Raw genomic sequence first — 26,603 nt, 5'->3', positions numbered from 1 at the left:
TCCTAAGGACCTCCAATGATGACAACTCCACCACCTCCCCAGGCAGCCCGTTCCCAGCTACACCTAGACAACTGCTTTTACTTTAGAAAGGCTAAAAGCCCCTTGCTGGGCAGAGCTTGGCACCTGAACCATGGCACTGCCACCAAGAGCACCTCAGGCATCAGCTTTCCGATGGGGGATGGACAGCAGACCGCAGCCAGCCACAGCTGCTGGCGACCTCCCACCCCCTGAAGGAATCTGCTGTTTCCTGCCACTTCCCAGCACACATCCAGCCTTGGGACCGTCCCTGGGCTGCTTCCTGCTCGCTCCCCACACCGGGCTGGACTCCAAACAACCCCTGAGGCCATTTGCACATCTTGAAAATAAACTCCTTTATTGAGGATACGAATGTTTAACACGTTTAATGCCATCAGCTCTATAAAAACGATTAAAGACTCCAGCTTGGTACAGGTTGGCTTTACAAATTTACAGCTGTTAATGAGCTAATACTTAGGTGTGTACATTTTGCACTTCATTAGACTCCATTAGCCAGTGACAAACTCTGCAACCCCCTCCTCTCCCCTCCCACTCCCCCCCCCCCAATCTGCTTCTAACAGCTGGGCAGTGGGGAGGAGGAACATTTGGTTGCTTCCACACAGAATCTCTACATCAACAGTTAAAGAAATCCTAACCCTAAAAGTCTTACTGAATGAGCTGGATCCATTTGGAATACCTTTGTGCTTAGTTTCTCTCTGATCAGCTACTAGCAAAAATACATTCCTCTGCATCCCCTCCCTCCCCCCCCCTCCCCTCGACTTGAGAAGAACAGAACTCAGTGCATCTCCTACCAGACTTCACCAGAGGACACCTCTCTAGAGCTGTGGATAAAGAAAGGGGCTAATACCTCTTAGATTAATGTAAAAGCAAAGGAACACCTTAAAGCAGTGTATACAAAAGCCTCACCTTTGAATCCCAGGTGATTAACATGGGCCAAAAGAATTTCCCACCTGCCCATCAGATTTGATCTTCACTCTCCTCAAGAGGAAAAAAAAACCAACCCCAAAAGTCTGCTGTGAAGGCTTAAAATAAATCAAAGTGATAAATGTGCTTCCAGAAGTGGCTGCCCAGGTCTCTCTCTCGCTGCCTGCCTCACACACAGCCTGTTCCACTAGGCCATGTGCAGCAGCATGCAACACCATGAGTTGAAAAGGCTACCAAAAAGCCTCTGAGCCCCTTGCTCTGGTGTGAAAAGCTCGTATGAGGCAGGGCCACCTCACACCACGGCCGCCCCAAGGCAGCACACGAGCTCTGATTCCCCCCAGGACAAGACTCAAAGCCAGAAGGAACCTTCAAGGCCATGTGCAGTGGTGCAGCCTCCAGCTGCAGGGTGGTGCAGCAAGGCAGGTGGAGGTGTTGTGTCCAGGGAGATATGGGGAAACGAGACAGGACACTGCCTCTGGCAGTGGGGGGCTGCAAAAGTGACCCTGCTGCAGAGGGCAGCGCTGGACCTTGACCCACACGGAGCAGCCTCTACACTTAGGATCTGAATGGGACCAGTTCCCAAGCCCCACCTGAGAGCAGGACCCCAGGGCTGTGCTCCCAGCCCTGCCTCTGGCCTGGGCTGCCTTTGCCCAGCTCTCCTCACCAGTGGCTCGGACCCAGCCATGCCAGCAGTGATGGGCAGCACCTCTCAGCGAGGACAAACCCTTCGGAGCACAGCCAGCAGCTGCTCCTCCTCTCTTGGGCCCAAGTCATTCTTCACACACACACAAGATTCCCCTCAAACTTTGTCAGCTCTTTGCAAAGTCCTTTGTTTAACCTCAGTGAACTCCCACATCTTCTCCCTGTGAGGCAGAGCACTGAGAGCAGATCAAGATTTTCCTGCCACAAATGTGTATTTAGTGTGAAGCCACCGGGATACACAGAGTCCAGCACACAGCAGCGAGCATTTGCCTCCACAGTTGCAGCCAAGGGAAGCCAGCAAGATCCCACAGCTCACTGGTGGGGGGGAAACCCAGCTCAGCTGCACACAGCTGAGAGAGGAGGGACAGAATTATTGCTTTTGTTTGGAGCAGAAGATCCCAGGTGGCTAAAATCCTCTGCCACGTGGAGCAGTGATCGGTGGGTTTGCAAGTAACAGCAAGGCCTCTGCCAAGGGGCAGCCAAGATCCTTTCCTCAGCAGCCCTGCACACAACAGCAGAATGCTTGAGGGGCTTGGAGATGGGAGGTGCCAAACCAGAAAGCAGAGCTCAGCCACCCAGGGCACACAGGCAGAGGGTTATAGGAAGGGCAAAAGAACTGCCTGGATGATGGACACCAAGAGAAAAGTGACCTGGGTTGGGGCACAGCTCAGTTCCACCCCAAGAAACTTGTGTGTGCTTCCTCAAGGAGCTGGGAGCCATCTGCTGAAGGCTGAAGGGTGGCTGCCTGCCTCAGCCTGGTGCTCCCCTGACAGGACTGGTAGTTTGCTAATGTATTTTACCTAGGAGCCATCTCCTAAAGGCTGAAGGGTGGTCTACTGAAGGCTGAGGGGTGGTCTACTGAAGGCTGAGGGGTGGTCTACTGAAGGCTGAGGGGTGGCTACCTGCCTCAGCCTGGTGCTCCCCTGACAGGACTGGTAGTTTGCTAATGTATTTTACCTAGGAGCCATCTCCTAAAGGCTGAAGGGTGGCTGCCTGCTGAAGGCTGAGGGGTGGTCTGCTGAAGGCTGAGGGGTGGTCTACTGAAGGCTGAAGGGTGGCTACCTGCTTCAGCCTGGTGCTCACCTGACAGAACTGGTAGCTTGCTAATGTATTTTACCTAGGAGCCATCTCCTAAAGGCTGAAGGGTGGTCTGCTGAAGGCTGAGTGTGGCTACCTGCCTCAGCCTGGTGCCCACCTGGACAGAACTGGTAGTTTGCTAATGTATTTTATCTAGCAGCCACCTCCTAAAGGCTGAAGGGTGGCTGCCTGCCTCAGCCTGGTGCTCCCCTGACAGAATTGGTACTGTGCTGATTCATTTTAGCCAATGGCAAGAATGCCAAAGCAAACCCAGCGCCGGGTTCAGCCTTTGGGGCTGCCAGGAGCAGCTGCTTCTGCAGCTTGGGTGGTGCCCCCCTCGCTGTGCTCAGAGAATCACATTCAGAACTCAGGCTTAGTTCAGGCACTTGTTAGAAAATGTTCATCTGGGGGGAGGGGGGGAAAAAAAACCAACCCACCCACCTACCCAACTCTGCAAACAAAGTCACTGCTGCATGATTTAAAAGCAGCGTTTTCAGTGCCATCAGAGGCTGAGTTAGGTCCCACCACGTGGTTATGGTTCTCCTTATCCCTTAGTGACTCAGGGACTGCTGCCATGAGACATTCTGAGGCTGCTGGATAGCTGTAGGGAAGGTTTCTTCAGAAACCAACAGAGTTAGTTCCCTACCTGTTAAAGACAAGGAAGAAAAAATGTATATATCTCTCTCTCAAATACTAAATGCTTTATACAGACAGAAATCTGCTCCTATGGAAATAAATAAACTGGAGTGGAAACAGAACAGTGTCTGAGCTGCAGGAGGCTAAGCTGTGGAATGTCACATCCCCATCTCCAGGGACTAGCTGCTGGTGGGCAGGAGGATCTCCAGCTCTTTGCCGTTGGACACCACAGTAGTGTTGGAGCAGCTGCTCGCCACGTCCGTGGGGGCACCCAGAGGGGGCCCCTGGGAAGGGGTTTTGGGGAGCGCAGTCGGAGCGGCAGGCGACTGAGCCAGGCCAGGCTTCTTTGGAGGAATGGGTGGAGGGTTCCCCCTTTCCGCTCTGGGAATGGTTGGAGACTTAATGCCGGGAGACAAGGGGCTGAGAGGGCTGGAAACCTTGCCAGGGCCCGGGGAGTGAGCGGATTCGCTCTTGGGGCTCACGGCGGCGGCCAGGTTCCGGTAGTCCGTGCCGAAGGGAGAGCTGTTGGGGGAGACTGGTTTGATGGGTCCCTGCTGGCTGGTGAACCTGGAGAGCACCTGAGTGACCGTGTTGCGAGCCAGCTGCTTGGCGGCAGCGTTGTCTGCCAGAGTAGGAGACAGGTCCCGGGACGGAGGGCTCTGCAGGCCGCTGGACTGGTGGTCCTGCTCGGCCTGGGCCTGGAACTTGTGCCGAGCGGCGTGGAAGCGCTGGTTGATCCCCACCTGGTAGGAGGACTGGTAGCCAGGGCTGCCGGCCGAGGCGCCCACCAAGCGTTTCGTCAGAACGGGCGAGGAGCAGGGAGAGGGAGTCAGGGAGGAGGCAGCCGTGCTGCTGGGGGACAGGGAGACCCCAGCAGAAGAGAGCTGGGCCATCAGGTGCACAGGGGACTCCGTTCTGACCGGGGAGCCGTTCTCCACCGCGCCGTCGGAGGCCGCGGCAGCAGCCTTCTCCTTCTGAGCCTGGCCCTCTGCTGGGCCGGGCTGCGGCAGCTCGCTGCCCGCCTGCAGGTCGCCCTCGCAGTGCCCGTTGGATTTTGCATAGGGGTGAGGAGGGGCAGCGGGGCTGGGCACGGCGTGGGCAGCTCTGCTGGCACCGGCAGGCACCGCCTGCAGGCCCTCAGTCTGGCAGGACACGGACCTCACCGGGGGGCTCTCGGTTGTGACACCTCTGGACGTCAGCGAGGGGCTTGGCCGCGAGGGCTCGGGGGGACTCTGCTCCTGGCGAGAAGCCTCCAGCTCTTTCAGGACCTTCTTCAGACATTCCACCTCTTCTTTGAGAGCTTTGGTACGGTTCTCTTCTCTGTTCAGCTTGGCTTTCAGCTGCTCTCTTTCAATGTCAAACTCTGAGAGCTGTTTCTCTACCTGCGCCTCCATCTGCAGACCGCGCTTCCTCTTGGCCGCCAGCTCCTCTTCCAGTTTACTCACCTTGCTCTTCTCTTTTTCCAGTTTCAAGCTCAGCTCTGCTGTCTTCTGCCCTTCCTCAGCTGCTTTGGCGGTGGCCTTCTTGCACTCCACTACAAGCATGGAGGACAGCTGCTTGTGCCGTGCCCTCTCCTCCTCCAGCTGGCTCGACAGCTTCTTCTGCTCTTTCTCAAACTTCTTCACCTGGGACTTTTCGAACTCCAGCTGCAGGATGAGAATGGAAAGGGCTGTGAGGGAGCCAGGAAACCTCCTGCAGGTAAATGAAGTGCAGCAGCCCAAGGGGGAATGGGGCTGCTATGGATCTCGGAGAAACTCCCCAGCGGAAGATGGCAATGGCTAAGGAGCCTCTTCCTTAGGAGGAAGGGCTGAGGGAGCTGAGCCTGTGCAGCTTGGAGGAAAGGAGACCAAGGGGTGAGCTCATTCATAAAGATGTAAAGGGAGAGTGCTGCCCAGAGAGTTTGTGCAGTCTCCTTCTCTGGAGACATCCGAGACCCACCTGGATGTGCTCCTGTGTGACCTGCCCTAGGAGATCCTGTGCTGGCAGGGGGGTTGGACTTGATCTCCAGAGATCCCTTCCAACCCCTAGCATCCCCTGAGGAGGTTTTTGCCCCAGGAACCTCCAAGGCACTCATGTATGACTCATGCTGCATGTACTAAGAGCTGTTGCTTGCCAGCAGTTTGATCATGTGTGAAATTCAACTGACCTTTGGTGAGACCTACACCCAGTCTGCCCAGTGCTGACCCAACCACTGCTCTGGAGCAGAGCCTCTTTCTGCCTCATTTGCTGCTTTGTGGCTTTGCCTTTTAAAGGCATTTCCACTTTAGAATGCTGATGTGTTTTGTCTGCTTAATGAAGACTACAGTGCTTGAGCAACACAAAGCAGCAGCAGCAGCAGCTTAAATATTTATTAGCAGCTCTGCAGAACTCCCCCCAGGGAGATCTTCCATGACTTAATTCTGACTTTGAGTGCTGGAGAGCCCTGTCATTTGCAGTTGCAGGCCAGCTCTTGAGAACTTCTCAGCTTTCAGGCTGAAGGAGGATTTCAAAGCAGCTGATTGCCTATTAATAGCTTCCAGCACTGCTCAGCCACCAAACTCCCCCTCCCCAAAAAACTTCAGCTTGGCTGATTTCCTATGGAACCCACAAAAGCTGGGAGTGCCCCAGAGAAGAGGGAGCTCCCCACTTCTCTTTCAACACCAAGGTGCAATTAGGCATCAGCTCCTGGAGTTCACCAGCCAGCAGCCTGGGTTTTCCCTGGGCTGGGTCACTTCCAGCAGCCAAGGCCTACCTGCTGGGTGAGCCTCTCCCTCTCCTTCTCCAGCATGTAGGTGACATCATCGCCCTCCGCCGTGTCCTGGGCGTGCCGCTGCCGCTCCTCCTCCAGGTCCAGGATCACCTGCCAGGCAAACAGGGGGCACTTGCATCTGCCAGCACCTCCCCACACAAAGCCAAAGCCAAAGGACACAGGAGAGCCACCCACCAGCCTCAGGCACCTCAATTCAACACCAAAAAAACCATCCCACAAAGCAGGTTTTGGATAAGCTACATCCAAGTGCCAGGTTCTACACCTTGGCCACACCAACCCCAGGCAGTGCCACAGGCTGGGGACAGAGTGGCTGAGAGCAGCCAGGCAGAAAGGGACCTGGGGGTGCTGGTTGATGGTAGGCTGAACATGAGCCAGCAGTGTGCCCAGGTGGCCAAGAAGGCCAAGGGCATCCTGGCCTGCATCAGGAACAGTGTGGCCAGCAGGAGCAGGGAGGTCATTCTGCCCCTGTACTGAGCACTGGTTAGGCCACATCTGGAGTCCTGTGTCCAGTTCTGGGCTACTCAAGTTTAGGAAATATGTTGAGCTGCTGGAAGGTGTCCAGAGAAGGGCAACAAAGCTGGGGAGGGGTCTGGAGCACAGCCCTGGGAGGAGAGGCTGAGGGAGCTGGGGTTGCTTAGCCTGGAGAAGAGGAGGCTCAGGGGAGACCTTCTTGCTCTCTCCAACTCCCTGAAGGGAGGTTGTAGCCAGGAGGGGGTTGGTCTCTTCTCCCAGGCAAGCAGCACCAGAACAAGAGGACACAGTCTCAAGCTGTGCCAGGGGAGGTTTAGGCTGGATGTTAGGAAGAAATTCTTCCCAGACAGAGAGATTGGCCCTTGGAATGCGCTGCCCAGGGAGGTGGTGGAGTCCCCATCCCTGAAGGTGTTTAGGAAGAGCCTGGATGGGGTGCCTGGTGCCATGGTTTAGTTGATTAGATGGTGCTGGGTGAGAGGTTGGACTCAGTGACCTCAAAGTTCTTTTCCAACCTGGTCAATTCAATTCAATTCAGTTCTCCAAGATGCTGTTATTGGGGATGGATTGAGTCAGCTTGTGAAGGAAGCTGGCAACACCTCACTGGCAGTATCTTCATTTGGCTACTTGAATAGCTGAATGACACATTTCTCCTGCAGGCTGCAGAACAGCCCTGAGGAGCTCTTGTGATCCACCCTTGGCTGCATGATGCACTCAGATTCATAGGACAGACTCACAGAATGGGTTGGCTTGGAAGGGACCTCATCCAGCTCCAACCCCCCTGCCTTGGCAGGGACACCTCCCACCAGCTCAGGTTCCTCAAGGCCTCATCCAGCCTGGCCTTGAACACTTCCAGGGAGGGGACATCCACAACCTCCCTGGGTAACCTGTTCCAGTGTCTCCCCACCCTCACTGTGAAAAATTCCTTCCTACCCTCCAGTCTCAATCTCTCCTCTTCCATCTCCAAACCATTGTCCCCCATCCTGTCACTACAAGCCCCTGTAAAAAGTCCCTCCCCAGTTTTCTTGTAGGCCCCTTTCAGGTACTGGAAGGCCACTGTAAGGTCATCAGGACTTCCCAGCAGGACACACAGCTCAGAGGAGCAGAGGAACTGCCCCAGAGCCCACCCAGCCTGGGCCCAGGGGCACTGAGAGCTCCAGGGGGATGCTCCTCACTCAGGTTTCAGCAGCAGCTCACATCCAGGCTTTGCCCCCACTTTCTCACAGGGCATTTAAGGACTGCAGTGCAAAGTTTATTTTAAAGCACATCAATTTGTTCTTCCACTTAAGGACAAGATGAGCTCTTGAAGGGAAGCTGCTTGCCATAAGGACCCTGTGAAGGAGCTCCTTCAGCTTTGATGCTGAATAATTGAAATCCTATGAACTCAACAACAACAACCACCAAAAAAAAAAGCCAGAACACAAACTTCCCAAGAGGTTTTCTGCCCTGTTTCACCCCCAGGCTTCTCCCAGCACATGCTCAACTCCTCAGTCTTCCTGAAATTTAGGCTTCCAAACAACGTTGAAATACCTTTAAGAACACAAGGAACATATTTTGAACCAGGAGGGGGAGAAATACCTGATTCTAACAGCAGGATTCAGTGGGGTACTTGGCTGAGAAGTGCCCCACAGCCTTGCTGCTATTGCCAATGACTTGGAGGACAACCCAAAAGCTGAAGGTGCCTCCAGCTGCTCACCCTAAGCACAGTGGTTGGGCAGGACAAGCCAAGCTGCCTGGCTGCTTGTGTCATATTAAAGCTTCTGCCACAGAAATGCTTCAGACTCTTCACAGAGTGGAAGGAACTGGCTCTGGCTCATCCCCATCGAAGCAGAGTAAGGGAAGAGAAATTAACCCACATCCATGAGCACTGAAAGAGAAGGTTCAGCTTTGAACCCCTTGATGAGAAACAGAATGTGACTACTGGCACCTGAGGTCTTTGTAGATGATTTGGTTAAGTTTTAATATTGAAGCAAGAGAGATAGCTGAGAAAATACAGGAATGGGCTGCCCAGGGAGGTGGTGGAGTCCCCATCCCTGGAGGTGTTCAAGAGGGGATTGGATGTGGCACTTGGTGCCATGGTTTACTCATGAGGTCTGTGGTGCCAGGTTGGACTTGATGAGCTTTGAGGACTCTTCCAGCCTTGGTGATTCTGTGTTGGGCCAGGCACCCACCAAACAGACCTGACATTGGAAAAGGCAGCTCCTAGACACCAGTGGAAGAGCTTACAGCTGAATATTACTGAGTGAGAGGTTCAGACAATGGTGCAGAGTCCTGTTGGTTACCAAAACTCCAGGTACTTAAAGACAGAAGAGAATGGAATGGAATGGAATGGAGTGGAGTGGGATGGAATGGAATGGAGTGGAGTGGAGTGGAGTGGAGTGGAGTGGAGTGGAATGGGATGGAATGGAGTGGAGTGGAGTGGAATGGAATGGAATGGAATGGAGTGGAATGGGATGGAATGGAGTGGAGTGGAGTGGAGTGGAGTGGAATGGGATGGAATGGAATGGGATGGGATGGAATGGAATGGAATGGAATGGGATAGGATGGGATGGAATGGAATGGAATGGAATGGAGTGGAGTGGAGTGGAATGGAATGGGATGGAATGGAATGGAGTGGAGTGGAGTGGAATGGAGTGGAGTAGAGTAGAGTAGAGTGGAGTAGAGTGGAATGGAATGAGAATAGAATAGGAATAGAATAGAATAGAATAGGAATAGGATAGGATAGAATAGAATAGAATAGAATAGAATAGAATAGAATAGAATAGAATAGAATAGAATAGAATAGAATAGAATAGAATAGAATTAGAATAGACCAGATTAGAATAGAATTAGAATAGAATTGAATTAGAATAGAGTAGAATTAGAATAGAATTAACCAGGTTGAAAAAGACCTCAGAGATCATCAAGTCCAACCTATCACCCACCACCATCTGATCAACTCAACCATGGCACTGAGAGCCCCATCCAGTCTCTTCTTAAACACTTCCAGTGATGGTGACTCCACCACCCCCCTGGGCAGCCCATTCCAAGGGCCAATCTCTCTTTCTGGGAAGAATCTCTTCCTAGCATCCAAGCTGAGCTGCAAGCAAAATGCAGCTCCTGCCCTCTGCACACCCCCTCTGGAGCAGGACCTACCTTTCTGTGCCGGCTCTCGGCAGCAGCCAGCTGGGATAACATTCTTTCCTGCATGTTCTTGCAGTGTTTCATCACCACTTTCAAAATAGACAAGGGATTGGAGCATACTGGTTGCTTTTCACCGTGGTTTCCTTCCTTCAGAGCCTCAAAGTCTCTCTGCAAAGCCATTAAGGGGTCACTGATGTTGTACTTCCCATAGCGCTCCTCAATGAAGGTGTCTCTGTGCTGGGCCTGCAACACAACAGCAGAGCTGCAGTTCAGGATAGGAAAACAGGAAAGCAGCTGAAGAAGAGAAACCATCTGCAGTGAGCCTCCCTCTTCCCCAGTCTTCCACTTGGAGATGAAGAGATCTTCACAGAGTCTGATTCGTACCCTGCTGTCTGCCCTGAAGGAACACAAGAGTCATGTTCAAGCTCAACAGACAAGAGACAGCAGCTCTTAAAGGAACCAGTGGAGAGATGTTCCTGCTGCACAACAGGGCACTCCAGGCCACCAGTGTAGCCTTCAAAGCCAAGCTGGACTATGCCATTACTGACCAATATCAGGCCAACAACAAGGGGATCAACATCATGCTCTTCACATACTACTCACAGAGTGGTTTGGGTTGGAAGGGAGCTTAAAGATCATAGAACCATAGAGTGGTTTGGGTGGGAAGGGAGCTTAAAGATCATAGAATGGTTTGGGTGGGAAGGGAGCTTAAGGATCATAGAATCATAGAGTGGTTTGGGTTGGAAGGGATCATAGCATTATAGAAGGGTTAGGGCTGGAAGGGACCTCAAGGACCATCCAGTTCCAACCCCCCTCACACTACAGCAGGTTGCTCACAGCCACCTCCAGCCTGGCTGCAAATACCTCCAGGCATGAGGCTTCCACCACCTCCCTGGGCAACCTGTGCCAGGCTCTCACCACTCTTACAGTGAAAAACTCCTTCCTAACATCCACTCTGAATCTGACCATTTCTAGTTTTGTTCCCTTCCCCCTAGTCCCATCATTACCTGACACCCTAAAAAGCCCCTCCCCAGCTTTCATCTTAAAGATCACCCAGTTCCAACCCACTGCCATGGGCAGGGACACCTCCCACTAGCCCAGGTTGCTCAAGACCTCATCCAGCCTGGCTTTGAACATTTCCAGGCTTGGAGTCTCCACAGCTTCTCTGGGCAGGCTGTTGCAGTGCCTCAGCACCACCCTGATGGTGAAGAACAGCAGGCTCTGATCCAGTACAGCAAGGCTATAAAAAGTGTGTGGTGAGGACACTAAACCTCCTGTCAGCAGGAAGGAGTTTTTTAAGCTGTTAACATCTAAGGTTTCACTTAGGCTCCTAGCTAATAAAACTGCTCAGTAATGCCTTTACAGTGGGCAAAAGGTGGTGGTCCCTCACTGAAAGCAAACCAACTGGAGACAAAGGATGAAAGCACAGCATCTCCACTAGTATCATAGTATCAGTCAAGGTTGGAAGGGACCACAAGGATCATCTAGTTCCAACCCCCCTGCCATGGGCAGGGACACCTCACACTAGAACAGCCTGGCCACAGCCTCAGCCAGCCTGGGCTTAAACACCCCCAGGGATGGAGCCTCAACCACCTCCCTGGACAACCCATTCCAGGGCTTCACCACTCTCATGGGGAAGAACTTCCTCCTCACCTCCAGCCTGAATCTCCCCCCCTCCAGCTTCATTCCATTCCCCCTAGTCCTATCACTCCCTGAGATCCTGAGCAGTCCCTCCCCAGCCTTCTTGGAGCCCACTTCAGATCCTGGAAGGCCACAATGAGGTCACCTCAGAGCCTTCTCTTCTCCAGACTGAACAGCCCCAACTCCTTCAGTCTGTCTGCATAGGAGAGGTGCTCCAGCCCACTAACATCCTCATACCACAGCTACCTGCTCCCTGGGCTCTGACATTCCCCAAGTGTGCAGAGGCAAGGAGGGAAATAGCAGTTCCTGCTCCATGAATCATTTACTGCTGGGCTGGTGGACGAGCAGTGGTGTGGCTGGCTTGATGTCACCATCAAAGAATGTCATGTTGAGCAATTAAAAGGAGTTTTTACTCTTGCAAGAGCCCTATAAATCTCCACATTGTTACTGAAACAACCTTCATGCTCTCAGGCAGACTAAACAAAGCTTCATTTCTCAAGAAGCAAGATCAGAGTGATTAAGGCTTTGGTTCCCCCCCCACTCCTTGGTGACACATGAGAACTGATGTCTCCTGGTGACACATGAAGAGCCAAGGAGACTCACAGCTACTGAGCTTCAGTGTTTGCCATCAGCCAGTTAATTGTGGCCTTCCAGGCTCTGAAGGGGGGGCTACAAGGAAGCTGGGGAGGGACTTTTTAGGGTGTCAGAGAGGGATAGGACTGGGGGGGATGGAAGGAAAAATAGAAATGGGTAGGTGCCCAGGGAGGTGGTGGAGTCACCGTCCCTGGAGTGCTCAAAAAGGGACTGGATGTGGCACTTGGAGCCATGGGTTAATCAGTCAGGAGGTGCTGGGTGACAGCTTGGACTTGCTGAGCTCTGAGGTCTTTTCCAACCTTTACTGATTCTGTGATTCTATGATTTTATGATTCAGATTGGATGTGAGGAAGAAGTTCTTCCCCAGGAGGGTGGTGAGAGCCTGGCACAGGCTGCCCAGGGAGGTGGTGGAAGCCTCATCCCTGGAGGTTATTGCAGCCAGGCTGGATGTGGCTGTGAGCAACCTGCTGTAGTGTGAGGTGTCCCTGCCCATGGCAGGGGGGTTGGAACTGGCTGAGCCTTGAGCTCCCTTCCAACCCTGCCAGCTCTATGATTCTGTGATTGCAGCTGGAGATGTGTTTGTTGGGATAGCAACAGCCTTATCCTCCTGACCAGCTGCTGGGGAGGTCCAAACAACAACATTTCATAAAGATGAAATATTAGCTCCCTGCTCTCCCCCACGATAGGAAACCACATTGGAAACAGATAACCAAACCCCAGAAGGCATAAGAGGGAAAACAGATCCAGACTGGAAAGAGTCCTCAGAGCTGATCCATCTTGGTTCCAAGAGATTTAATCCCTGGTTTCAGCTGGCAGGGGTATGGGGTGAATGCTGAGGATCTGAGAGCCTCAGCCTGGTCTCTCCTTGTGGTGCCACTGACTGCGTGGTCCTGTGCCTGGCAGGGCTGAGGCACCCAAGGCCTTCAGACCTGAGGTGAAATTGGATTCTGCTTGATTCATGGTAGCCATGGCAACCAGCCCTCAGCAGATCATTCCCACCTTTGCTTTTCCAGGGCCATGCTCATGAGAGCTCATGAGCTCTCCTCTGCCCCAGTTACCTACACCTCCCTCTCCTGAAATGCAAGAGCTCAGTAGCTCTGCTCACACTCCTCCTCCCCAGCATGCCATCACCTTGAAAGCAGCTGAAGTCCAGGCACACCTTGGCACACTGCAGAGGGGAGCTGTGATGCCAGCTGCACTGCTCTGGACAGAGCCCACACCCCTCGTGGTCCTGCCTCAGCAGCTGAGCTTCAGCTTTCCCTGCCCACATCTGGGCCCCCTCGGGAGCCTGCACAGAAAGCTGAGCCACTCCAGGCTACCAAAGCTGTTCAGAGCTGGGGAAGCTCTCAGCCCAAGCTCCACAAAGTCCTGACTCTGCTAGATGCTGGGAGCTGGCACTCAGCCCTTGCAGGGAGGCAGACAAGCTCCTGCCAGCCTCACCAGGCTCCCTCAGAACCCTGCCACTGGCAGGAACTGCCCAGCAGCAATGGCAAACTGGCACCTCTGCCTCAGGGGCTGCTGTGAGGCACCTCTGAGGCAGGAAGGGTAGAGTCTAAGATGAAAAGGCAACTCAGAAGGCAGTGTCTGTTGAGCTGGCTGTTTGCTGGTGGCCCACAGATGCTCCAGGCACCACCACACAGAGCAGTGGGTGCAGGCAGACTGGGGCAGGGAAGCAAACTGCTGTGACTGAGCTGTGCAGGTCAGAGGATTGGCAGGCAGGCAACAAAACCTTGCTTTGCTCACACAGCTGCTGAGCTTGGCTGCTCCTGCCTGTGTTCTGATACACAACTGTATGCTTAGCACAAAAACAAACCCAAAACCCTAACAAAAGCCAACCTCTGCTCTGCAAGCATGAATTACCCTGATGAGAGATATGAAACCCCCAACCAAATCATTCTTATTTCCATATCTGACCAGATCCAATCAGGGGCACTCATCCCACCACACTGCTTTGCAGTTCTGCCCCTGTGCTCAGGACTGCTGAGGCCACACCTTGAGTCCTGTGTCCAGTTCTGGGCTCCTCAGGTTAGGAAAGAGGTTGAGATGCTGGAAGGTGTCCAGAGAAGGGCAACAAAGCTGGGGAGGGGTCTGGAGCACAGCCCTGTGAGGAGAGGCTGAGGGAGCTGGGGTTGCTTAGCCTGGAGAAGAGGAGGCTCAGGGGAGACCTTCTTGCTCTCTCCAACTCCCTGAAGGGAGGTTGTAACCAGGTGGGGGTTGGTCTCTTCTCCCAGGCAAGCAGCACCACAACAGGAGGACAGAGTCACAAGCTGTGCCAGGGGAGGTTTAGGCTGGATGTTAGGAAGAAGCTCTTCCCAGAAAGAGAGATTGGCCCTTGGGATGTGCTGCCCAGGGAGGTGGTGGAGTCCCCATCCCTGGAGGTGCTTAGGAAGAGCCTGGATGAGCTGCTTAGTGCCATGGTTTAGTTGAACAGATGGTGTTGGGTGATAGGTTGGACTTGATGATCTTGAAGGTCTCTTCCAACCTGGTTAATTCTATTCTATTCTATTCTATTCTATTCTATTCTATTCTATTCTATTCTATTCTATTCTATTCTATTCTATTCTATTCTATTCTATTCTATTCTATTCTATTCTACTCTACTCTATTCTATTCTACTCTATTCTATTCTATTCCACTCCACTCCCTTCCACTCCACTCCTCTTCCACTCCACTCCTCTTCCACTCCATGCTATGCTATTTTAACCCTTGCAGTAAACAGAGAGGAGCAGCTCAGGCTCACCAGCACCCCTCCTCCTTCACCAGCAGTGCCCACCAGGAGCAGTGGATGCCTTTGATCAGAGCTTAAGAGGTTGTTCTAACTTCACAGACACACACACACAAAAATAACCCCTCCAAACCAACAAAACAGGAGAGGAAGGAAAAGATCAGCCCTGGAAATGGGAGGGTGGCCCTGGATAATGATCTGCCCTGGCTTAATGAATCACAGGAAGAACTGCAGGCCTTTTGTTTGGGTTGGGTTTTTTTCCCCCCCCCCTTTTGAGGGGCAGGAAATCTTCAGCTCCTCTGAACAATTTATAAACTGACTCAACCAAAGGCCACTTGAAGTGGGTGAGGAATTCTCTGAGTGACTCAGGCATGCAAAAAATAAAAGGCTGTAAATGCAAACTGGGACATTCCCCCAGCTGGCCTGGGCTGCCCTGCACTCACACCCAGCCCAGGCTGCTGCTGGGTGCTCCACAGCCACCTCCCAGCATGGGGAAAAGCCCTGAGAGGGGCACCAGGGTGCAAGCAAACAGAGGGACCCAGGAGAACTTTGCTTCTTGGGAAGCTCTCTCTAATGAGACAGAATCACAGAATCACCAATGTTGGAAGAGACCTCAAAGATCATCAAAGTCCAACTTGGCACCACAGACCTCATGACTAAACCATGGCATCAAGTGCCACATCCAATCCCCTCTTGAGCACCTCCAGGGATGGTGACTCCACCACCTCCCTGGGCAGCACATCCCAATGGCTAACAACTCTCTCTGGGAAGAACTTTCTCCTCCCCTCCAGCCTAAACCTCCCCTGGCACAGCTTGAGACTGTGTCCTCTTGTTCTGGTGCTGGGTGCCTGGGAGAAGAGACCAACTCCCTCCTGGTTACAACCTCCCTTCAGGGAGTTGCAGAGAGCAAGAAGGTCTCCCCTGAGTCTCCTCTTCTCCAGGCTAAGCAACCCCAGCTCCCTCAGCCTCTCCTCCCAGGGCTGTGCTCCAGACCCCTCCCCAGCTTTCTTGCCCTTCTCTGGACACCTTCCAGCATCTCAACCTCTTTCCTAACCTGAGGGGCCCAGAACTGGACACAGGACTCAAGGTGTGGCCTAAGCAGTGCTGAGCACAGGGCAGAATGACCTCCCTGCTCCTGCTAGCCACACTGTTCCTGATGCATGCCTTGGATGCAAGCTAGGATTAGGGCCACCCCCTGCACCTTTTACCTCTGAGTTTTGAGTACTGAAGGGGTGACCAAAGCCCTGCTTTCACTCTGCTCCTCCCTGTGTCAGGCTCTGGGCTGCTGGCTGCAGTGGAGTGGTGTATTTCCTGTCTGGGAGAGCACAAGGAGTTCTTCCTCCCTGCTCTGAGCAATTGTAAGTGTTTTCCTGAAGCAGCATGACAAACAGATGAGACTGCCCTGCCATCAGCAGCCTGCTGAAGCCCAGCTTTTCCTCCTCAGCAGCCAGCAGAACACAAACATTTAATCCAAAGTTGTCTAGACTAGGGAAAGGCTTCAGCAGGTCACAGATTCATAGCATCCAGAATGGTTTGGGTTGCAAAGGGCCTTAAAGATCACCCAGCTCCAACTCCCCCCCTGCCATGGGCAGGGACACCTCACCTCCCACCAGCCCAGCTTGCTCAAGGCCTCATCCAGCCTGGCCCTGAACACCTCCAGGGAGGTGACATCCACAGCCTCCCAGGGCAGCCTGTCCCAGTGTCTCCCCAGCCTCACTGTCAAGGATTTCTTCTTCATCTCCAGTCTCAATCTCCCTTAATGACTCAAAGTGAACTCCTGAGGATCAGCAGAACTGATCTGGTCTTAGAGGTCCTCTCCAACCTTAGGAATTCCATGATGCCATAGCTGGGCACATGCAGAGAGGAGGCCACCCCAGCCTGGCTGGCTCTTAGCTCACACCTCAGGGCACTGCTGGCCAGGCTGAAAGGAGACAATTCTGCTTCTATGGAGCAGGAACTGCATCTGACATGGGCCAAGGAGATGTTCCCTCTGCAGCCTGGCTTGGCTTTGCTGGGGGAAAAGCTCTTGGCTTCCTCTTGGGATTCCCAGCTGCTTTTGGGGGGGATGAATGTTTTCCAGAGCCTCTTGCTGTCATTTATTTCCTTTCACTGAAACCCTGTTTCTGTGACAGCATCATCTCCCTGCCTTCCACAACCTTTACAACTTGTTGCACTGGAACATCAAAGAGGGAGTTGCCAAGCCTTGCTTCAAGTGCTCCTCTGGCCAGCAAGCAGCAAGAGCCATTTCCTCTTGGCCTGTAATTTCAGGGCCCAGGTTTTAACCCTGGGCACCCCCACAGACATGCTGGCAAGGAACTGCAGCTCCTGTGCACCCAGCTCTCCCCAGTGCTCATGTGCACACAAGTTCCTCCTTGGTGCTGCAGGGAGATGGGAGAATCTTTAAATAGCTTCTGACTGCCTTCAACTTCCTTCTTAGCTTCTCTCCCCAGAGGCAGCTATTGGGAAGAAAGCTGAGGTCACAGCAGCTGCTGACAGGAGGGAAATGGGGGGGTGGGGGATGACCACTGGCTTTGCAAGAAGAGAAATAAATGTCAGAATGCTGGAGTGGGGATCCTGAGCCTTGCTTCAGCTCCAGCTGAAGGCACAGCAGCAATTCAGTTGCTCAGATCCAGGCTCTGTCTCAGTTGCCATCATTAGAGCAAGTGAACAAACCAGCTGAGCCAGAGCTGCCCACACAAAACCTGCTATCAGCTTCAAAAACCAGCAGGAGAGAAAAGTCAAGCAGCACAAAGCTGCAACTTCTGGCCCTGGGAGCTCCTGCTCTGCAGTGTGGATGGCACCAGTCCCACCCTCAGCCTGGCCAGGTTCTGCTCCCAGCACAGAGGAGGCTCAGGGGAGACCTTCTTGCTCTCTCCAGCTACCGGGAGGCAGGCTGTAGCCAGGAGGGGGTTGGGTTCTTCTCCCAGGCAAGCAGCACCAGAACAAGAGGACACAGTCTCAAGCTGCACCAGGGGAAGTTTAGGCTGGAGGTGAGGAGAAAGTTCTTCCCAGAGAGAGTTGTTAGCCACTGGAATGTGCTGCCCAGGGAGGTGATGGAGTCCCCATCCCTGGAGGTGTTTAGGAAGAGCCTAGATGGGGTGCTTGGTGCCATGGTTGAGTTGATCAGATGGTGCTGGGTGATAGGCTGGACTGGCTGCTCTCAAAGGTCTTTTGCAACCTGGTTAATTCTATTCTATTCTATTCTATTCTATTCTATTCTATTCTATTCTATTCTATTCTATTCTATTCTATTCTATTCTATTCCATTCCATTCCTATTCTATTCCATTCCACTCCACTCCATGAGAGTGGAGTGGAGCTCTCTGCTCTTCCCCTCCATGGAAGCACAATGCAGCAGCTGGAGCAGGGGTGCTGGGGGTTGGTTTGCCTTTGGTCTCTCCTCAGGCCACTCACAACATACCTTCAGGGCTTCTATGACAAGGTCTCTCGCTTCCAGCTCTCCCTCCAGAATGCTAAACAGGGTCAGGAGTTCTGGCTTGCTGAGTTTTTCCAGATTCATCCTGAAAACCTGGGGGGGAAAAAAGAAACACACCCAAACAACAACAGAAAAAGAGAGATGAGGAGAGTTTACCAGCTGCTTCTTCATACATTCAAGCAGTATGCTCAGCCAGGACCCCTGAGGGTCTCCTCCCCCTCTACTCTGCCTGCCTCTGTGTGCACAGGGATACCAGGGAGAGGATCTGAACTAACTGCAAGATGGATCAGTCCAGTTTCATGAAACACCTTTGTAGATCCTCTTGTTTGGAATGCAGCTGGACCCCATCACCCTCTGGGGCACCCATGAGTGGACACAGGTCTTGGAGCTTCCATGGTGTTGAGGTCTTGAGCAGTGTGCTCAGTTTGGGGCTCCCCAGCTGAAGAGGGACAGGGATCTGCTGGGGAGGGTCCAGCAGAGGGCTGCCAGGATGCTGAAGGGACTGGAACACTGCCCTGTGAGGAGAGGCTGAGGGACCTGGGGCTGTTTAGCCTGGCAAAGTGAAGACTGAGAGGGGATTTAATCAATGTTTATCAATCTCTGAGGGCTGGGGGTCAGGAGGGAGGGGACAGGCTCTGCTCAGCTGCTCCCTGGGACAGGACAAGGAGCAATGGATGTAAGCTGCAGCACAGGAGGTTCCAGCTCAACACAAGGGGGAAATCCTGAGGGTCACAGAGCCCTGGAGCAGGCTGCCCAGAGGGGTTGTGGAGTCTCCTTCTCTGGAGACTTTCCAGCCCCATCTGGATGTGTTCCTGTGTGACCTGTGCTGGCTTCTCTGCTCCTGCTCTGGCAGGGGGGTTGGACTCCATGATCTCTTTAGGTCCCTTCCAACCCCTGACATCCTGTGAGCTGTGATTTGATCTCCATTTCACTGCAGCTTCCAGTTTTTCAGACTGCAAATTGCCCTGGGGAGACAGAGGGCAATGCATAAGGTGAACATTTTCCCTCCAGCTTCCAAGGCCAGAGGCAGAGGATGCACTTTTCACCTTTCCCCCAAGGGTCACACACATATGGCCACCCAGATGGTGCAGCAGAACACACAGGCCCACAGCACAGTATCATCTTCACCAAGAATTAACCAGAGTGCACAGGGGAGGGAAAAACATGGACACTGAAAAGCCATCCTGCTGTGAGCCACACTTTCATCCACTGAATGGTTTGGGTTGGAGGGGACCTTAAAGCTCATCCAGCTCCAACCCCCCTGCCATGGGCAGGGACACCTCCCACCAGCCCAGCTTGCTCAAGGCCTCATCCAGCCTGGCCTTGAACACCTCCAGGGAGGGGGAATCCACAGCTTCCCTGGGCAACCTGTGCCAGTGTCTCCCCACCCTCACTCAAGCTTCAATCCATTGCCCTTGGTCCTATCACCACAAGCCCTGGTACAATGTCCCTCCCCAGCTGTCCTCTGGCCCCCTTCAGGTCCTGGAAGACTGTTCAAAGGCCTCCCCCACAGCCTTCTCCTCTCCAGGCTGAACATTCCCAACTCTCCCAGCCTGTCCCCATAGTGGAGGTGCTCCAGATCATCTTCATGGCCTCCTCTGGACCTGCTCCAACAGTTCCCTGTCCCTCTTGTGCTGGGGGCAGCAGAAGTGGCTGCGGTGCTGCAGGTGGGGTCCCACCAGAGCAGAGCAGAGGGGCAGAATCCCCTCCCTCATCCTGCTGGTCAACTGCTTTGGATGCAGCCCATCTGGATGACACAGCTGCAAGGCCTCACTGGACCAAGGGTGAAGAGCTGGGCTGAGCACAGGACAAGCTGGTCACCTCCACCAGCCCCAGGCTGCCGCCAGCGGCGCGGTGCCACCGCGCGCTCCCGGGAGCGCCGTGACGTGCTCTGAATGGAACAGGCCCAAACCACTCCACAGGAATCAATGCCCCAGACAGCACACATTTCATTACTGCCCTTTCAGACTGCTTCAGCAGCACCATCACTTATTAAGTATCATTTCACTGCCCTCCCAAGAATGAAGCTCCATCCTCCGAGCTGCACGTCCCAGCCAGCCTTTTCCCCTGTGCCTCCCCTGGCACACTCCACACTGCCCTGCAAGAAGCCTTTTAATGGCATGGTTCTGTTAGCAAGGGAAACAATGCCAGACTGGCTAAAGCCTTGGCCCTGCTGCAGATCCAGCCTCATGCTTTGCACCCCAACCCAATGCACTTCTCCAGGTCCAAGCTCAGTCTCGGGCAGAAAATGCCACAGCACAGAGCAGCTGCTCGGGGCCCAGGCTCCACCAGCCTGGCAGGGGCAAAGGCTTAACTGCACCTTTCCTAGAGGCTCCATCCAGCTCAAACACCCAGCTGAACTCTGAAGGCAGGGCTCCTCCTGGCTGATTTGCATAACTGTGCCTTGGAGAGTTGTGCACCAGTGCAAGTTCTGTCTTGTTTGTGCCAAAGCAGCTCTCCAGTGGCTGGGAACACAAAGTCCTGCTCCCAGGCAGCCTTCCTGGGGCCAGAGAAATCAGAAACCTGCTCCATGCCTCCTCTGCCCAGCTGCCAAGTGTCTCCTCATGCAGCCACGTTCCTGCTTCCCAGATTTTTTTCTTGTCCCATGGAATTCCACCAGGCAGCAACACTTCTCAGAGTCCCTGCCAGGCTGGCCCGAGCACTGGGGGCAGGCTGCTGGCGGAGATGTCGCTGGCAGCCACCAGGACGGGCTGGGGGGGCAGAGCTGTCCCCAGCACACTCTCACTGGACACCACACATCTGTCAGCACTGCATTGCTGCTGCCTGCTGCAGAGGCATTACCAGATGTTCCAGAGGGAAACAGAGGAGGGGAGCGCTCAGCAAAGCCACCCATGGCTGTCAGCCTGGCAAGCACACACGGAGCAAGGCCTGACACAGAGGCTCACCAATTAAATCCCACTGCAGCAGGCCAGGGCAGTGCTGGCACTACCCAGCAAGGCCTACACGCTCAGAGCCCTGTGAGGTGATGGTGGTGGTGCTGGGTTGAAGGCTGGACTGGCTGGGGACAGAGTGGCTGGAGAGCTGCCAAACAGACAGGGACCTGGGAGTGCTGATTGACAGCTGGCTGAACATGAGCCAGCAGGGTGCCCAGAAGGCCAAAGGCATCCTGGCCTGGATCAGCAATAGTGTGGCCAGCAGGAGCAGGGAAGTCATTCTGCCCTGTGCTTAACACTGGTAAGGTCACATCTTGAGTCCTGTGTCCAGTTCTGGGCTCCTCAGGTTAAGGACATTGAGAGAGTTGAAGGAGTCCAGAGAAGGGCAACAAAGCTGGGGAGGGGTCTGGAGCACAGCCCTGGGAGGAGAGGCTGAGGGAGCTGGGGTTGCTTAGCCTGCAGAAGAGGAGGCTCAGGGGAGACCTCATTGCTCTCTACAACTCCCTGAAGGGAGGTTGTAGCCAGGGGGGGGTTGGTCTCTTCTCCCAGGCAAGCAGCACCAGAACAAGAGGACACAGTCTCAAGCTGTGCCAGGGGAGGTTTAGGCTGGAGGGGAGGAGAAAGTTCTTCCCAGCAAGAGAGATTGGCCATTGGGATGTGCTGCCCAGGGAGGTGGTGGAGTCCCCATCACTGGAGGTGTTTAGGAAGAGCCTGGGTGGGGTGCTTGGTGCCATGGGATAGTTGATTAGATGGTGTTGGGTGAGAGGTTGTACTGGATGATCTCAAAGGTCTTTTCCAACCTGGCTAATTCTGTATTCTGTAAGATCAGCCAGGGGACCCTCACAGAGTTATCCAGGATGTGACCTTGACCATCTCCCTCAGCTTTGGGTCCATCTGCTGATGGTTCTGTTACCCAGGGAGCCTGGCTAGCTGAGACTGAAGGAAGAGTGTGATTCACAACTTACTCAGATAAAGAGGGAGAGAGTGCAACAGGAGCAGTGAATTGATGCCTAAGGAGCCATGCAGGGTGAGCAAGGTGGGGGCCTGGCTTTAGCCTTCAACATTTACCCTGCTCACGTTGGCTCTTCAGTCCAGGCTGCAGGTTTTAAACCAGGAGCATCTGAATGTCTGCTCAGGAGATGCACAGGTTGCCTTCAACACCACCTCAGCCCTTGCTCAGAGTCAGTTCCCAGGTGCTGAGACCAGGTCAGCACTGCTGGAAAACAGCACTAACCTTTTTTTGTGTGCCAAACACCCATCAAGTTATGGCAGTGTTGTGACAGTTTAAGCCAGACCTGGAAAGGGGCAGTTTCCTTTGGGATCTCAGAGCAAAGGCACTCATCCAGCCCTGCTATGGTGAGTTCTGACCATGGGCTTTGAATGTGACTGTGTCTGGGCTTTTCTCTTCAAAAGACATCACAGTATCACAGCATCACCAAGGTTGGAAGAGACCTCGAGGATCATGGAGTCCAACCGGGCACCACAGACCTCATGACTAAACCATGGCACCAAGTGCCACATCCAATCCCCTCTTGAGCACCTCCAGGGATGGGGACTCCACCACCTCCCTGGGCAGCACATCCCAAGGGCTAACAACTCTCTCTGGGAAGAACTTTCTCCTCACCTCCAGCCTAAACTTCCCCTGGCACAGCTTGAGACTGTGTCCTCTTATTCTGGTGCTGCTTGCCTGGGAGAAGAGACCAACCCCCACCTGGCTACAACCTCCCTTCAGGGAGTTGGAGAGAGCAAGAAGGTCTCCCCTGAGCCTCCTCTTCTGCAGGCTAAGCAACCCCAGCTCCCTCAGCCTCTCCTCACAGGGCTGTGCTCCAGACCCCTCCCCAGCTTTCTTGCCCTTCTCTGGACACCTTCAAGTCTCTCAATGTCCTTCTTGAACTGAGGGGCCCAGAACTGGGCACAGGACTCAAGGTGTGGCCTAACCAGTGCTGAGTACAGGGCAGAATGTCCTCCCTGCTCCTGCTGGCCACACTATTCCTAATGCAGGCCAGGATGCCATTGGCCCTCTTGGCCACCTGGGCACACTGCTGGCTCATGTTCAGCCAGCTGTCAATCAGCACCCCCAGGTCCCTCTCTGTTTGGCAGCTCTCAGCCACTCTGACCCCAGCCTGTAGCTCTGCCTGGGGTTGTTGTGGTCAAAGAGCAGCACCTGGCACTTGGACTTGTTGAATGCCATCCTGTTGGCCTCTGCCCATCTGTCCAGTGGGTCGAGGTCCCTCTGCAGAGCCCTTCTGCCCTGACCAACATCTGCTCCTGACTTGGATGACATGGCAAGGTGGAGCTGCACCTCTCCATCGTGGCTGCTGAACACACCTCAAAGCCAGCACAGCTACCAGCTGCAGTTTGGTAGTTGGAAGCTATTCATCTGGGCACTAATTGCCTCTATTCTGCACTCTAAATGCTCCCATTGTGCCTGGTACTTCGCACTGGCACAGCAATAAGCCAGGCTGTCCTTAAGACGCCTTTATGGCTGCAGTCTGTAATCAGCTTAATAACATAAACAAGCCCTGTCCTAAAGCACGCAGGTAAGGAAGGATGCTTGCAGAAACAAAGAGCAGGAGCCAGCTTGCACTGCAATCATTCACTCAGTGCCAACTGCTAAGCCTTGAAGAGATCTACCTGCTCCAGCCTCGGCTTCCCTGTGTGCAGCCCTCTGCTACAGAGGACCTCGGCTGCTCTGCTTGTGCCAGGCTGCTGAGGCCACAGGCTGGGAGCAGATGCAACAATAAAGCCATTTCCCGTCAAAAATCCCCTGCCCAGCGCTTGTGTTGGGCAGTGATTTATTGCTTGTTTGTTGTTGTGTTCTGCACGGGGCACTTTGCAGGGCATTAGCACACACTCAGCAGACACCTGTCACGGGCAGCCCTGTAACAAACCCCAAATGCTCCCTTTTAGGGCCTCCCGGTGCTGGGGAGACCGAAAATGGAACCAACCGACCCAACCAAACCCCTCTCTCTCCCTCTCTCGCATTGCACTTTTGCAGGAGCAATCTCTGGATCAAAGAGCTAATAAGCACCTACTTGAGCAACCCCTCCCCTAGCCAAATCTGGATCCTTTCCTGGCCCTCCAGCACCACGGGGCTCCCGAGCTGACCTTTTCCAGGGCTGTTTTAGGTTACACATCGCCGTGCCTTCCCTCATCCCGATTTTAACGGCAGGTCCCAGCGCCTCCATTCGCTTCCCCTGCTCTCCCCTCCTGCAGTCTCCTTCTGCCAAACTTGCCAGCTGTAGAACCTGACCCATGCATGATTTCTAACCCTTTACCAAGGGGGGGGGGGGTTGGGTTTCAGAGCATGAGAAACAAGATCTGGAAATACCCAGGGCTTATCACCCTCCTCTGTTCAGCGAAAGAGGCTGCCCAGTCCAACTGCACAGCTCACAACCCGCCAGCACCTCGCCGTTTAGGCTGATGGTATAAATATTTCCCCCTCAGTCTTGAGACATACCACCATTTTTGGACAAAAAGCAAGGGTTTAGAGCATAAACAAGGATAATTACTTAAGGCCTGTCTAAAGGTAAACTTCCCTTTGGCTGTGCTGCAGGCCCCCGAAGAGCCTCCCCCCGCGGGGCCGTGCCCACCCTTCAGAGGGACAAACCCCTTCTTGTTAGAAAGCTATTTGCCAGGGTTTAGCTGCAAATAAACAGCCAGCCCAGCTGAAGTGGATGTCCAAGCACTCGAGCTCACACAGCAGGGCAAGCTATCTTTGGCATGTGCCACTTCAGGAACAGGAGATAAGCTCCTGGAGCATGGCAGCTCCCGGAGCATGGCAGCTCCTCCGCAGGCGGAATCGCGCCCTGGCCACTATGAAAGCAGCAGAGGTTCCACTTCGCTTGGCTCACACGCAGACAAGCACCAACCGAGCCAACCAAGGCTGCCAGCGCAGGAGAACTTCACCCACCCACTTCAGCCAGGCTTTGAGTCACTGCACAGCGGGCAGGAGCTGGAGAGCACATCAGAGCTCCCAGCCCAGGGCACCGACAGGGAACTTTGTCAAGGGGAAGCTTCAAGATGCTTTGCAAGCACTTGGCTCAAAGCTCTTCCACTTTCTTTAACGCTACGGTGAAGAGCACAGATTGTTGTTCCTTTTCCCCCCCCTCCTAAGCAGGGTATTTTCCTTTCCCTTCACAAGCCACAGTTACCAGCCACACCAAGACAACGATGCCTCTGTGTCCATCATCCTCAATCAGCTGCATTTTTCCTCTCCCCCCCCCCCGTCCCCAAAGGGGATCTGTTGTTTTCCAGAAGCCTGCACCAGCGGTTGTGTCATTGCCTCCACGCCAGAGCCCAAACGACTGGTTTGAAAGCTCCTGACAGACGAGTTCCCAAGGCACTGCTGCCCGTACAGGGTGATGCTGGAGTTGTTAATGAGGTGTGTATGTCACAAACCAGCTAACACACACCTTGTGCCTTCACCACATTCGCCTGGCATTGCATCAGAGCCGCGCAGAACCAGCTTCGATCCACCCACCTCTGTCTTAGAGCTAAAGGCAGAAAGGTCAACCCCCCCCGCTCCACCCCCAAAAAAACATCCCCCTCACTCCATTATCTCCTGAAGCTCTACTCGGGATGAAGGAAATACCTAAAGCTCAGGTTTGAAATGATGCTGGAGCCCTTGAACAGCCACCGGGCGACAAGTGAAAGAAAATCAAAACCATCCCCGAGACCTTCCAGCCTGCAGAGCAAACCCAGGAGGGCGGCCGGGGGCGGCCGGGGCATAGGGACCATGCACAGCCCGACTAGGGGACACAAACCGGCAACGTGCAGCCGAGCCGAGGCCCCTCCGGCCCCGCCATCAACCGTAACCCAACCGCCGGAGCCCCGAGGAGGGGGCGAACCCCGGGTCACGCCGGGTCACGGAGCTCCATCAGCCCCGAGCTGTGCCCGGTCGCTGCCCGAGGGCACCTGCACCGGCCGTCCCGGGACGGAGATGGCAGGAGCCGGGCTCGGGCTGTGCCCTGTCACTGACTCCCGAATCGCCACGGGTCGGTAAACCCGCGGCCAACAAAGGGAAGAACCGCACCGGAGCCCGCGCCGGCAGCATCCCGGGAAGCTGCCTGGCCCCGATCTCCTTCGGCTCCCGGCACCGCTGCGGATCGAGACCGCGGGTCCCAGGGCGGGCTCGGGAAACAGCGACCGACTCCGCCGTTTTGCTGTCCTCGCCCCGCAGCATCGCCCACCCGCCAGGCCCAGCCCGGCCCCGGCTAGAGCTGGCGGCCGCGACGCCGAGCTCCCGGTAACGCCCCCCCAGCCTTCCAGCCCCCCCGGCCTCCGCACCTCCCGGTAACGCCCCCCCCAGCCTTCCAGCCGCCCAGGACCCGGCCACGACCGCCCCCACCCGCAGCAGGGTTTGGCCCCGCCACCGCCCCTCTTAGACCCCACCGGCCGCGGGCCGGACCGCCCCGCACCTGCCGCGGCCCACCCGCAAAGGCAGCACCGAATCGGATCGGGTTCGGCCGTAAGGAGCAGGGCCTCTCCGCCCCCGTACAGGGAACCGCGCCCCCCTCCTGGCCGCTCCACCAACCTGGCCCGGCCGCCGCCGCCGCCGCCGCCACTACCGCGCCGCTCCGCTCCCCATCCAGCCGCC

General features: G+C 54.6%; 1 protein-coding gene across 4 annotated transcripts; it reads right to left on the bottom strand.

Moving 5' to 3' along the window:
• Positions 1-346: 346 nt before the first annotated feature.
• CTTNBP2NL (CTTNBP2 N-terminal like) lies at positions 347-26,603 on the bottom strand. 4 transcript variants are annotated; one of them, XR_010992233.1, is made up of 6 exons: positions 26,541-26,603; positions 18,096-18,203; positions 9,728-9,958; positions 6,107-6,214; positions 2,682-5,021; positions 347-2,411 (listed from the first exon to the last, which is right to left on the bottom strand). XR_010992233.1 is itself a non-coding variant. In XM_068170337.1 (5 exons), exons 2-5 carry the CDS (start codon positions 18,192-18,194, stop codon positions 3,555-3,557), a joined length of 1,905 nt encoding a protein of 634 aa, XP_068026438.1. In that variant the 5' UTR covers positions 18,195-18,203; positions 26,541-26,603; the 3' UTR covers positions 347-3,554. The 4 variants fall into 4 exon arrangements, 3 of the variants coding, with proteins under 3 accessions (XP_068026438.1, XP_068026439.1, XP_068026440.1); XM_068170337.1 differs by having other exon boundaries at positions 347-5,021; XM_068170338.1 differs by lacking the exon at positions 26,541-26,603 and adding an exon at positions 26,425-26,513 and having other exon boundaries at positions 347-5,021.

Source organism: Melanerpes formicivorus, unplaced genomic scaffold (assembly GCF_026170545.1).
Source record: "Melanerpes formicivorus ecotype bairdi unplaced genomic scaffold, bMelFor1.0.p_v2 SCAF_347, whole genome shotgun sequence".
Taxonomy (NCBI): domain Eukaryota; kingdom Metazoa; phylum Chordata; class Aves; order Piciformes; family Picidae; genus Melanerpes; species Melanerpes formicivorus.
This window is presented reverse-complemented; position numbering and strand designations above follow the sequence as displayed.